This window comes from Rhinolophus ferrumequinum, chromosome 7 (genome assembly GCF_004115265.2).
Source record: "Rhinolophus ferrumequinum isolate MPI-CBG mRhiFer1 chromosome 7, mRhiFer1_v1.p, whole genome shotgun sequence".
Taxonomy (NCBI): domain Eukaryota; kingdom Metazoa; phylum Chordata; class Mammalia; order Chiroptera; family Rhinolophidae; genus Rhinolophus; species Rhinolophus ferrumequinum.
This window is the reverse complement of record NC_046290.1, coordinates 29758828-29772194: the sequence shown is the minus strand read 5'-3', so window position 1 is coordinate 29772194 and position 13367 is coordinate 29758828. Positions and strand designations below refer to the sequence as shown.

Genomic DNA, 13367 nt, shown 5'->3' with positions numbered 1-13367 from the left:
AAAAGCATATCTATTCTCCACCCAAAGTGGGTAAAATTCATTAATATATAGCATATGATTTGACATATACAAATACATTCATAAACCTTATTGGATGCTTCTACAGACTGTTGTAAATATTTATCTATATATCCCCTTGGTAGTCCATGGTAAGTAACTGAAAAATCTCATCGAGTTTCAAATGAATATGAATTCTGAATGTTGATTGCTTTATTGCTAATGTAGTACCTGGCATTAAAAAATTGACTCACCATGTGCTTCCCATTTCCTTCCTAGGTTCCTGTACATCTATACAAATTATGAAGAGCTTCTAAATCTTACTCATCATGAATCCAACTGGAGACCATTTTCAAACTAATATGCAACTGATACGAACATTAAATTTATGAATTCTTAAAAGAGAAACATTATAATGATGGCTTATATAGGACTTTGCTTATCAAAGATTACAGGTAACTTGGTTTCCCAAATTACTGTTTCCTGTTCTATTTTGCCCATTGAAACTGGTGTTTCAGACATAGCAACGGTTTACAGTAAAGAAATTCTTTCAACATGAATTAGATTTTCCATTATAATTAAACTGAACAAAGTCAATACCTATGAGATAAAGTAAAACTGTTTCTTGATCTGCAGCTGTGGCGTGTTGTTTTTAAGACATTTAAACAATGTATTTACTGAAATCTATGCTATTTGAAATATATTTACAAATATTACCCTCTTATGAGGTAATGGCTGATTTTTAAAATGAACACCTATTTGTTTAAGAAAACTGTACACTTCTCAAATAAATATGTGGGCACCTTGAAATTCCTGTGCAAAACTAAGCAAGATAAAATAATGTGCAATAGCTATTAGTTTGTACACAAACATTTCCACTGATTATTCACTGGGATAATATTAATCAACATTGCAAGTATCAAGTAACAAATTATGTAAAGCTCTTTACAAAAACTACCACAGATTTGATATCTACCCATGTCCAGAAAAAGAGCAAATGGAATTCCTAAATACCTAGTTTGATCCTTCATTTCTTTCCCTAATACTTTATTTCTAAGCTCCTACATTCAGTTACTAAATATCCTTATTTATCCTCTCTCTACACTACTTCCATTGTTTCTGGGCATGGATAAATATCAACTCCCCTTACTGGTGATGGCGGAGTAATAAAATTCATGAAGACATTTGTCATGGATATTTTATTCTGTCTTCACTTCAGTCCCTCTCTTCAGTTGTGTTTTTAATCTCTTGGTGGGCAGGCTCTAAGATGGCCCCCAATGATTCACACCTCTATTATGCTCTTGTGTAATTCCCTCTTAGGTATGGACTGGACATGGTATTTCTGACCAGTAGTCTTGATAGCAGATTGTCTCTACAGGTTTCCTCGCAAGCTGCCATGTTGTAAGCTGATCTAGTGGAGAAGCCCATATGGCACGAAATTGATGGATGCTTCCACCCAACAGCCAGGTAAGAACCAAGGCCCTCAGTCCTACAACTTGCTAACAACTTAAATTTGAAGCAGATCCTCCCTAGCTGGGCCTTCAAATAAGACCTTACCTCTGGCCAACACTTTGCAGCTTTGTGAGACTAAGTAGCAGAGGACCCAGTTAAGCCATACCTGGACTTCTAAAACACAGAAACTGTGAGATAGAAAATGTGTATTGTTTTAAGAAGCTAAGTTTGCTGGCAAATGTTGTGCAGGATAATACAACATATTCTGTTGTTGTTGTTTCAATTTTTACTTCTTAATCCCTTTCACGCTTTTCTCCCTTTCATCCCTAGTACAATGTTGTGTTTTTCTATTTCTCAAACTTATATTTGGTTCTTTTGTAAATTTGCAGTTAAATTTTGCAGTTTCCAATTCTATAATGAAATTTTCAAACTTTTATCTTCCTGAACATAGTAAACATTAATTTTAAAGTCTATTTCACAATCCAAATATTTGGTGCTCCTTTGGGTCTGTTTCTATTGTCTATTGTTTCTGGTTTTTATTCCTGCTGTCTTTTCCTCCTGTGCTCACTTAATATGCAGAGATATTATATTAGAGAAAGTGGTTGTAGAAATTGAGGCCTAGAAAAATGCCTTCTCCAGATTTGCATCTTTTAGATTGCTAGTGCATTAGAAATCTCACATCATGTTAACCCACTTTCAAAATTTCAGATTTTTCTGAGCTATTTTGGTGACTCAATTCTAAGCTATGTGTACATCCTATGTGGTTTACTTCTGGTTCACTCTTACCCCAAGGATGTGATCCTTCAGGGTCTCAAACCAAGTTATTCTACCAGAGACCCAAACTTGGAGACCCTATATTGTTAACTTGTGTCTTTCTAGTCTCACAAGGCTATTCCAGCTACTCATTCGCTCAGCCTCCTCTTCTCAGTTAACAAATCCCTCCTCCAGAGCAAATGCAAGCCCAATGCTAGGCTCATCTTTCTGGATTTCTATTTTCTTCCAGATATCAGTCTGGCAATTCATGACCGTGTTAGTTCTCTAATGCCTTCAAAGGAATGTTTCCAAATAATCTAGTCTACAATTTAGGGAAGCAGAAGTTGAAAGCATCCTTTAAAATAAAAATGAAAACAAAAACAAGAGGTTACCTCACGGCTTTCTAGCCAGTCTGTATTTGAATCAACATTTGGGCCCCTTCACTAGTCTGGTAAGGGCTCAACCCTCTAAGAGGATCCTAACCCTTCTTCCACAACTGGAGAGTGCGGTACTGTAGACAACCTGATTTGGGGTAGAAAGGAAAACTAAATACCAAGTATAGTGTCCAAATAGTCTCTGGTTGTCAATTTTGGTTCCATGAAAATGAACAAAATTTCTCCCAACCTCCTAAGAAACTGTCAAAACACAACAAATCAGGATTCACTTTGCCCTTCATATAGAAGAGGAAGGAAAACGAAGTTCATGCACTTTTCCAGGTAAGTTAACAAATCATCCTCTAACTCAAAAACCAAGTTTTATTTGATTATATCAAGAGAAACAGAATTCTTTTGAATTTATCATTACTATGTTTGTTGCCGGAAAACTGAGATTTCTAAAGCCTAAAAAGTAATTGTAAAGGTTGAGTTTTACCACCAATAATACAAGTTCTTAATAGTGATTTGAACCTCACAGTTCACAAACGCAATGCCTCATGAACAAAATATTTAACAGAAATTAGTGAGATATGCCTGATGATGTTTGTCAAGTAAAGAGAGGAGAAATAAGGAATGGGGAGACTGTAACAAACTGTAGAGAATTTGTCCCCTCTAAGGGGACCCAGAACAATTTCCAGTTCCTGTCTATTGTTAACATGTAAGAATGTAAACCTGGATTTGCCAGATCTCGTAATTTTTCAACAGAATCTGAAATGTGGATGTTTTATAACCCCTCTCCTTTTTAATGCTGACAATTAAAACAAAAGTCCATGTATGGGGTTAAGGATGAAAGAGGCATAAACAAAGCTCAATTGCTAAATTATTTCTGATACACACTCCCGCTTTAAATCCTGCCACCTTCATTATCAAAACTATTAAGGTTTAAGAGAGAAAACTTCTTGAAAGACTTCAGAAGATCCTAATAAAGTACTTATAGCATAAATATTTTTTAGTTTGCAATTAAGTCAAGTTCCATATGGACTGAAGACTCAAAGAAATACTTTTCAAGTGGCTAAACATCATGCAAGCTTTCATTTTGCTAAGATCAGGAAGACTTCAGTCATTCACACACAATTAAAATAATTAAAAAGTACAGCTTGCTCATTTATAAAGCTACTTGGGGTACATACTGCTGTATTATACATCTCTATAATACGAATAGGCAATAAGGAAGGGCATAGCAAAATTGAACATGAGTGTCATTTTTTATATATATCACATCTAAAAGATGCTAAAGTTATGAATATCTTTACATCAACACAATTTTCATAAAAATATTCCAGGGATGTATGTTTGAATTAAAATATTAAAGCATCAAGTTTATAACCATTTACAGTTACCGATTCGAAAATAAAGAATGGTTACTCTCTTCTGTCTTTAGTTTTTCTAAACTGGCTAATACATGAGTTTTTGCTGATTAAGTTTACATGTCACCAAGCAAGCACTAATGTAAAACTTTCTTTCCTCCCAAAACCAAAAGGGTAAAAAACAAAAACAAATGAGGTCCTATTTACATTATCAAGTTGGATTTCCCATCAATTCATTTCTAAAAACATGACACTTGCATTTTAAATCCATTGGCAGTCCCTTTTCATAATAAAAAAAAAAAATCATCTTATAACTATAAGCTTCTTTTAAAAATAAAAAGTCTAAAATCCCAATCTATACATTAAAGCTCAGAGTTATGTGTAAACTATTATAAAACATCAATCCATGACTGAATTTCCATGATTAACTACCCTATTAGGGTGGATTCCTTTCATTACTGTTGAATTTGGTACGTTAGCATTTTATTTGGCATTTCAGCATTTATATTGAAATGTACATTTAACCTATGTTATTAGGGACTTTTAAAAAAATTCGGATGATGTAATAAAACAATGAGTACCATTCCAAACAAGCTCTAAGCTTGTTTCATGGGAATTTTAAAGAATTCTTGGATAAACTGTATTGCTCTGGACCCTTGTAAGGAGTATCTTAGAAACACTTTCAGTTTCTTCCAAGATCCATTTAAGTTTTTAATCTTGATGAGTTAAAAATAATTTAATTAGGGGAAGCAATGGCATTTGAACTGAATCCTAAACATTTTAATTACATAGCATTTTAAAAGCACTTTCACATGTACTAGGTTATTTAATCCTTACAACTTTATCAGATTTTTTTCATGAAAGCCAAAAATCAAAGATGGTAACTCGTTTCACTAGAAGTGAATGCCAACATTAAGAGAGATCATTTTACTTGGAACTTGGTAAGGTTGTTCTATATGCATCATTTTTTCATTTAGGATAAATGGGAATGCAATAGGTTAGAACAGACAGGACCAAGGGTAGAGAACAAGATTTCAAGTATTGGACACAGCTTAAATAAAAGAATGGTGGAGTGAACTACATGGCATTCTGGTAAAGTGAAAGTAGTGGGCTAAAGACGAACATAACACAGTGCCTTGCAAAGTAAACACTTGGTTAAACTGAATTAACATCTTTCAAATGATTCTCCTTCAGTTTAGCAATCATTTGTGACAAATAATCTCTAGGCTTCTAACAGAGGCGTCTAACAATACAACCGTGGCTTCTGTGTTGAAAGAGAGCAAGGGAAAGGAAGTGAGAAAGGAAGGGAGGGAGGAAAAGAGGAAAGGAAGGAAGAAAACAGCAATTATTTGTCATATGACTATAATATATAATGGGGTATTTTAATATTCATAATAGGTTATATAAAATGAGAAGTGTAAGCATGATTATACAAAGGTAATTCTTTTTTCTCACTAAAATTATTTTGAATTAACCTTAATTCTTGGCAAGAGTAACAATTTTACCAACTGATAATTGTTTTGGAAATATAACAAACCTAGTTTCCTAATCTTTGGGATAGAGCAAATAACACTAACAGAAATATGCTACAATAATTCTAAGTGCTAAGAACCTAAGTTGCATATAATTCATCGGTTACATTATAATCATCAATTAACTCCTCTGGGCCTCGGTTTCTTATACTTGCAAAATAATTATACTGTTCATGTTTTAAAGGAGTGTGAACAGGACTCTGAAAATTCTATTACCATGTTATTAACAAAAAATATTAAAAACAAAAATGAAAATTATTAACAAAGCATTTGAATTATTGCCCTTATATTACTTTAAAAATCACACGCAATACCAAGTATGAAAGATAGTTCAATTAGTCTCATCCGTTGTCGTATATAAATCAAATGACTTTTAAATCGACATATATACTATATCTATAATTAAATCTTTCAGTGTATGTTTTGAGCAAAATGAGAGGCCTAATCACATAAGAAATATTTGTCTCAAAATTAAGGCATTTAATATTTGACAGTCACAAGTCTCAGTAAAATTCTTTTTATTGTTCCTTCAGTGAAATTTAAGTATTCCCAAAGTCCTGAATCAAATGTTTCTTCTTATTTTTCCAACAGCTGTGATTTGTCTTCTTTTGGTCTATTCAGTAGAAAGTGAACTATCTGAAGTAGAACATCATCGTTAAAACCTTTCACATCATTATCTTCTATTGTTTCATAAAGAGGTTTACTTTGTGTCCCCCAACATATATTTTTACGAGTGTTATTTTGATCAGCTTGTGCCGTCAGTGCCAAAGTATTTAACTGGTAGCAGAAAAAGGAAAAGTATTTTCCATCTGTGATCACGCCCTGAGAGACAAAAGGTCGAGTAACATCTGCTTCGCTCCAGAATCCTATAGAAGAAAGTTATACTGAAATTTATGCACAAAACATATTTTGCCAAAACAAAACATACACCTTAGAGGGTAATGAATATCTCATAAAGTCTACATATTTTACTTAGAAAATTCCTGAAGATATCGAAGTTTTCCCTATCCATTCTAATCCTACATTTCATTTCTGCATCAAGAATTACTTCCTCCCGTCTAGTATCCCGAAACTTATGATACATCTTTTCAACAACTTCTGCCTTCAACAGCTTTCAGCCTTAATTCATTTCATCTAAGAGCAGCAAGTTGTATCTATGCAGCTCTCCCCTACATCTGGTAGTAACTACATCATTACTCTCCGCCTTCAAATATATTCCAATTTTCCCCATACCAGTAGTATCTGCCACCCAATAATCATTATGGCCATTTATATCACCAAATCTACAAACAAATACCTTCAGGAAAAAAACAACTTTCTAAGGACTTCGAGCACGTCTTAGACAACTCTGTATCTCCCTTTACGTATTTCAAAATGGGTTTTATGAGTCACTGCCATTTCGCTTAGCATGTCTTACGCGATAAGGTCCCAGGATGCCTTAATACCTTTACTACCCAATGTTCTGCCTGCTTCTTGTTCCCACTTGACTGGCTTGAATACTTTTAAACCCTGCTTCCAGGGCCAAGCAGTAACCTTACTTCTGCAGACATAGTTTATATCAGCCTTAATGGAGATAGCCAATGAGTAAAATTGTTAAAATATGGCATTAGTTATACTGTGAAAAGTATTTTATCTTTCATGAATAAACAAGGCTATTCTAACATCTTCAAGAAAGATTCCTCATATTTTTCTGATTCTGTCTACTCCTATTCCTACTAAGTACATTTACTTCTATTATAGAAATATTAGTTAACAATTTTGAGTGTAAAGTTAAAACATAAAGGAAAAAGGTTAAGCTTGGCAATAATTAAATGTGCATTAAAATTCCTCCTGGGTACTTACATAAGATTAAGCTAACTAACTATTATAACAGTTCAGGTTTGTATAATAAAATCCAAATGCCTCACAACGGACCTAAAAGTCCTATGTGATATGGCCTCTGGTTTTCTCTTTCTCATTCCCGACCATTCTTCCCCTCCCTTTCTTCATTAGTCTGCACATTGTTCCTTAAACACTTCAAGTCTGTTCTAACCTCAGAGACTTACCTGCCATTCCTTTTGCCTGAAAGTGTCTTCCCCCCAAGTTTATGCACAGACAGCCCATCACCGTTCAGGTCTCTCTTCCAATGTCATTTTTGCAGAGACCTCCTCTGAATTATTATGTCTAAATAGATTCTGCCCCACATCGCATTTATACCTGCACCACATAAACCACTCTACCCCTTATCTAGCCTTATCTAGTATATTTTCTTCATAATACTGCCACTACCTAAAATATCGCATGTTTACTATCCTTTTCTCTCCTCAGCATAATATAAGCTCCAGGAAAGTAGGATCTGCCTATCTTATTGAACACTGGATCTCCAAGGCCAAAATAAAAAGCATTCACTGTTTACTGAATGAATAAACAATCTCCTATTCCACATCCTGGATATGGCCTGCAAAGAAATTATAAAGGATAGCTGTGATTTCATCTAATTTAATCCACCAAAGCATTTCCTTTTCTAGCTTCAGAAAGTTGTTATCAGCTACAGAGTTGACTTATTTGGCTAGATAGTCTTTGAAATGCTCAAGAACACCATGAGAAAAAAGTACTCACAAACAAAAATTGTCAACGTAAAAGATCAAAATAACTACCTAAGTGCCACTTGCCAACGGCAACTGTAAAATATTTCATTATGGATTTAAAACAACTGTATTTTGTGCCAATGCAAAAATTTTCAAAATGTTAGGATTCAACCTACAAATTGTTTTAACCGAGGAAAACAATTTGTACTATTCAATTCTTAAAAATGTTAGATATCTTGCAAGAACAATGTAATAGTTTTACCTTGATACATAGCTTGTGCTCCAGTCCAAGCAAAAAGGCTTGCAATAGCATTAGCTCTAAAAACAACTTCTACCTGATCAGCACAGTTTTGTTTCAATAGTCTTTCCCTTTTTAGTTTGTCAGGTAACAGATGAAACTGGGTATGACCATAGCAGTATGGATCTGCTGTCCTTGAGCCTGAAGAGCAAAATAAAAACATGAAATGTACACGCAGAACATCTGGAATACATGTTCTTAGTATTTGCTTGAAACCCATCTTTCACCTCTATACATCATGTGATCAGTATTCAAAATACACAAATGGGAAAGTTGGTTTACTTCCTTATTGTATTGATTATAGTAAAGTTAAATTTCACATGAAAGAACAGTCTGCTATCACCAAGCCCACTATGACATAGGATAAATCAAAGAATATGTGTAAAACTGATTACAAATTCCCTATTATTTCAGTGTTTTTCAAACGATTAGTCATCATAAAAAGCTTCCTTATTCTCCTTGTCATATTCACCAAACGATACAAACACTTTCTGACTTCTAAAACTAACTTTATTATTTTAATGTAATAATTACATACCTTGCTCCCAATTTTTAAAATAATTGATTTTTTGCACCATGGTTCTCAGTACAGAAAATATGGGCCCATATTTTATAAAATGCTGACATTCTTGACTTTCATGATAAAGTCATAGGTTCCCTATAATTCACTCTCTAAGACCACAGTGACTGAGAAAGGGCTCATAAAATAGGTCTGGAGGACTAGTATAAAGTTGCTTTCTTAAAAATCTTCTGCAAGTTGGCTAGAAATTAATAGACGAAGAAAAAACAGCAAAAGCATAAACTGCATAAGAGCAGACATCAAGCATTACTAATTTTTATATTCCTGATGGTTTTCACAGTGTGTGACACAAACAGGAGGCTTTTGTAAAAAAGCCAATCACTGCAAGTTCAGTTCTATACTGTTTATTTCTGAAAAAAGATAAATTGCTTTTTCTATATAATCAACAAAGCCTAACAAGTATGACTATTTTTTCAAGTTAAATACTGCTAATTTAGTAGAAACAAGTAACATTTTAAATGGTGAGCTGAAGAATACTTCCTTTCCAATTTTCATGCATATTCCAACAACCTGAGATTATATTCCTCATGGACTAGCTGAACTTCTTGGTTATCAAGAATTAATTTACAAAATTGCACAAGTCACTTTGGACATATTTACAGCACAATACATCAAAAGAGAAACTTACCAATAAATATGGTATTTTCATACTGTCGTTTAAATAATGGAAGTTTGTCTGGCTTATAATTCATAACAGGGATTTCTACAGGTACAGAATAATCCAGCGGCACAAACTTAAAGAAAAAGTCATAAGTGAATGCACAGCAATACTCACATATATTTTACTCATAAAAGATTTAAAAATCTTAAAATGAGATGTTTCTACAAAATGATTTGATAACCCTACCATCTAAAGATGGGCCAAATCTATCCAGCCACCTGTTTTTAAAAGTAAAAACTGGATGGATTTGGAACACAGCCATGCACAAACACTTACACATGGTGCATGGCTGCTTTTACACTATAAAAACTGAGGTGAATAGTCGTAACACAGACTTATGCCCCCCAAAGCCTAAAATACTTACTATCTGGATTTTTACAGAAAAAAATGTGCCAACCTCTGACATGGACACATAGACAACACTCACAATATACTTGTTTTCCCCAAAAGAATTGTAAATAAGAAAAATGACCAGTTTATAGGTGTGAAAAATGCCTTTATTGACCAAGAGGTAGTTTAGGTACTGTAAATTATAAAATATTATCAATTTTTTATATTTTTATTAAGAAAAAGAAAAGATTTGTATGTTCCTGAAACCCGATGCCTTATCCCCACATAAAATGATGATTTGACCTTTGGGTCAAAATGATGATTTGTATACCATACCAGATTGAAAAGCTAAAAAATAATATCAGACAGATGTATTTGAAAGGAACCATTCAAAACTTTTTATTCTACCCATTACCTACTCAGCCAATTACCTAGCCTGCCTATATTTCCTCATCACACACCAACAGTACGTATACAATAAATCCTTACCTCTGGGAGTTGTTTGGATATTCGAATCTGGTTGTGTGGTTTATCATTTATTTGGTATCGCAAAGCATCAATTCTACCTTTTCGATGACCACGAGGAATAATTTCTTCACCACGCAACCAGTAAAAGTGAACTGGGCGTTTGCAATCTACCAAAAGATATTCAAAATTTTCTTATCTGATCATTTAGATACATTTGATGATTATTATAATACTAAACTCAGAAATACAGAACTCAAGAATGATTGTACTAATTAAAAATCTATCAAAAATTACTCTTTGATGTAAGAGAGAGGCTGGGTTATACGATAACTTAAATGATCATGACTTAAATATAACGCTCAAACATTTATTGTCTATTTGTGCCATCACTAAACTAAACGCTGTAACCAAAGACTTTTCTAGGAGATCAGGAGTATGTCTCACCAGAAATAAAAAGTTTAATAGATTCAGAGCTGCCTTACGAATTACTAATTCAAACTTCACAACAACTCTGAAAGGTATGAATAACTGTCATCACCTCCTTTTTAAAGAAGAGGAACCTGAGTCTTGACAAGGTTAACTACGTTTTCCTAGGCCATAATCCAGGAGTAGACCAAGTCAATGATGCTGCCCTCAAGACCACTTCCTTCCCAACTGGAAGGTAACAGGCACACTACAAGACTCAGCTGAACACACATCTACAGTTAAAATAATATCAGTTCAATAAATATTTCTTAAAGATGCCTACTGCATAGTAGATACAATATAAAAATGACGAACACGTCAGAAACACTAAGTTTTAAAACTACCTATTAATTATTTTTCACGTCTGTACTGAACAGTTAAATAGAAGTTACTGATTGTACACTGGGAACCCAGAATGGCTAGGTTTGAATCCTGACAGCCAAACCTACCAGTGATAGGCTCTTCGACTAGGTACATTTTAGGTTTCTGTGCCTCAGGGTTTTTTTTTGTTTGTTTTTGTTTTCATTTATATAACAGTGCTACCTACTGTAAACAGTTATTGGGAGGATTAATTCGTTGACACGTATAAAATTTAGAACGGGGCAAGCACATAGTAAGTACTAAATAAACGTTATGAATTTTAATCAATATCGCCTTTAGTTTTCACAATTTCATGACTTAGTACTATTATAGTAATTCTCATCTTGAAAATGATAAAAGATTTGGCTAAAAGAAGTTAATGAACTGACACATAGTCATGTAACTTTCTGGTGAAAGAGACAAAAGGCAACCCAGGTCTGTCCCACTAAGATGCCCTTCTCTTAACCAACACTGCTCTTCCATTTGGCTGGGCCTCACTAAGCGGAGTCCAGGACCGACGTCCTGGAGCCCTGAGGCTATTACTAGTCTAGCGTTGTAAAGTTAATAGGTGGCAATACAGGTACGACAGTCCAGTGTTCACACGGGTACGAGAACTAAGTCTCCAGATTGCTCGCGCAGTGTGACTGCTACTAAACCGCACTGTCCCGTTAGGAGTCAACGGACTAAGGAAAAATTGACAAAACAGAAGGAAAAGGGGCCAATCTGTGGCACAGTGGGCCCCTAATCCCCACCTACTCCGCCTGGCGTGGCAGGCCCGCGGCTTACCGAGGGCGGCGGCCGCCAGGACCGGGTTATGTGCGCTGAGCAGCCCCAGGAGGGAGGCCACCAGCTGATCCAGGAAGGGCGAAGCGACGGCCTCACGCTCCTGGTAGATGGGAGCACGCCGCTTGCGCCGCAGGTAGAAGTGCTCCTGCAGGAGGCAGTCACACGCGGCGGCGCGCAGAGCCTCCACGTCCAGGGCCGGCACCGGCTCTGGCTCTGCGGGCGGCGGCGGCAGGCCCGACAGGAACACGGTTTTGGTGAAGCCCTGATACCAGCGATCGGCGTTCAGGGCGAAGGTCTGCGGGTAGACAACGTACTTCAAGAACTGCATCTTGGTAAGGATTCGCAACTTCTCGTCCACAGACTCGGCGGCGTGCACCGTCGCCTGCCATTGCTCCACTCGCCGCTGCCGTGCCGCCTTGCTTTTGGCAGTCAGGGAGGCCACAATCGGCGGGTAGCGCGCCACGGGGGCCGCCGCGACGTCCGGACCGGCTACTTCTGGAGCCCAGACGGCGGCCTTGGCAGCAGTGTGCAATGACAGACCCGGTGTGCGGAGCACGGGCCTCCACCACCTGGTCGCCGCCATCTTTGCCCGCGGTTTCAGACCCAGAGGTCAACTACAGCAATTGTCTCTGCCTCTTGCCTTAAGGACCAATCGGGAAGCGGACTCTGAGCCCGTCTGCGGAAGGCCGATTGTGATTGGGCTTGAGAAACCTTTCGTCATCCATTTCTTAGCCAGTCAGATCGCTTGAGTTTGTCTTGGTCGGGAGAGTTTGCGGAGGAAAGGAAGAACTTACGCGCCAATAGGTTTGTCAGTGCGTCTGGCGGGTGGAATGAAACCTTTAAGCAGGAGGTGCGGCCACTTCGGTTGTTTCTCTGACCTGCTCAGTCTTCTTGCCAAAAATAGGAACATTGTGCACAGGAGCTTCTAGCGCTTGGCTAACTTTAATGGTTTCATTTATGTATGGCACATTACGTGTTTTAAAACGTGCTTGGGGTTGAAACAATTGGAAATAACTGTTGTAACATTTTTTTTGATAATATGTGCTTACTTTTAAAATAATGCAAGCATCACTCAGATGACCACTGCTAATCTTTGGGAAAATAATGCCATATATTTCTCTATGCTAATTGATATATAATTTGTTTAATGATAGAATTTACTAAAAGGAATATACTTTTACTTGGATTTGACTGAAAAAAGGGAAATGAATAAGAAGCTACAAAAGAATATTTTTTTAAATTTTGCTATGTGTTAAAATCCATTATTATTTCAACATGAGTTGATTCCTACTAATCTGTGAGCACCTTGAAGTAGGAACTGTTTTATTTATTTATTTATTTATTTATTTATTTATTTAAAGATTTTATTGGGGAACG

The 13367-nt window shown here is 36.0% G+C and overlaps 1 protein-coding gene across 1 annotated transcript; it reads right to left on the bottom strand.

Annotated features, from left to right (window-relative positions):
• Nucleotides 1-5934: 5934 nt before the first annotated feature.
• On the bottom strand, nucleotides 5935-12712 carry MRPS30 (mitochondrial ribosomal protein S30). The gene is made up of 5 exons (XM_033110908.1): nucleotides 11991-12712; nucleotides 10401-10546; nucleotides 9549-9654; nucleotides 8305-8481; nucleotides 5935-6341 (listed from the first exon to the last, which is right to left on the bottom strand). Exons 1-5 carry the CDS (start codon nucleotides 12571-12573, stop codon nucleotides 6052-6054), a joined length of 1302 nt encoding a protein of 433 aa, XP_032966799.1. The 5' UTR covers nucleotides 12574-12712; the 3' UTR covers nucleotides 5935-6051.
• Nucleotides 12713-13367: the final 655 nt, after the last annotated feature.

Excerpts from the sequence above, each read along its gene's own strand:
- MRPS30 (XM_033110908.1), bottom strand. The coding sequence starts at position 12,573 with ATGGCGGCGACCAGGTGGTGGAGGCCCGTGCTCCGCACACCGGGTCTG. Across the intron at positions 8,482-9,548 it reads TGAAAATACCATATTTATTG|GCTCAAGGACAGCAGATCCA; the intron begins GTAAGTTTCTCT and ends TTTGCTCTTCAG. Across the intron at positions 6,342-8,304 it reads AGCACAAGCTATGTATCAAG|GATTCTGGAGCGAAGCAGAT; the intron begins GTAAAACTATTA and ends TTTCTTCTATAG.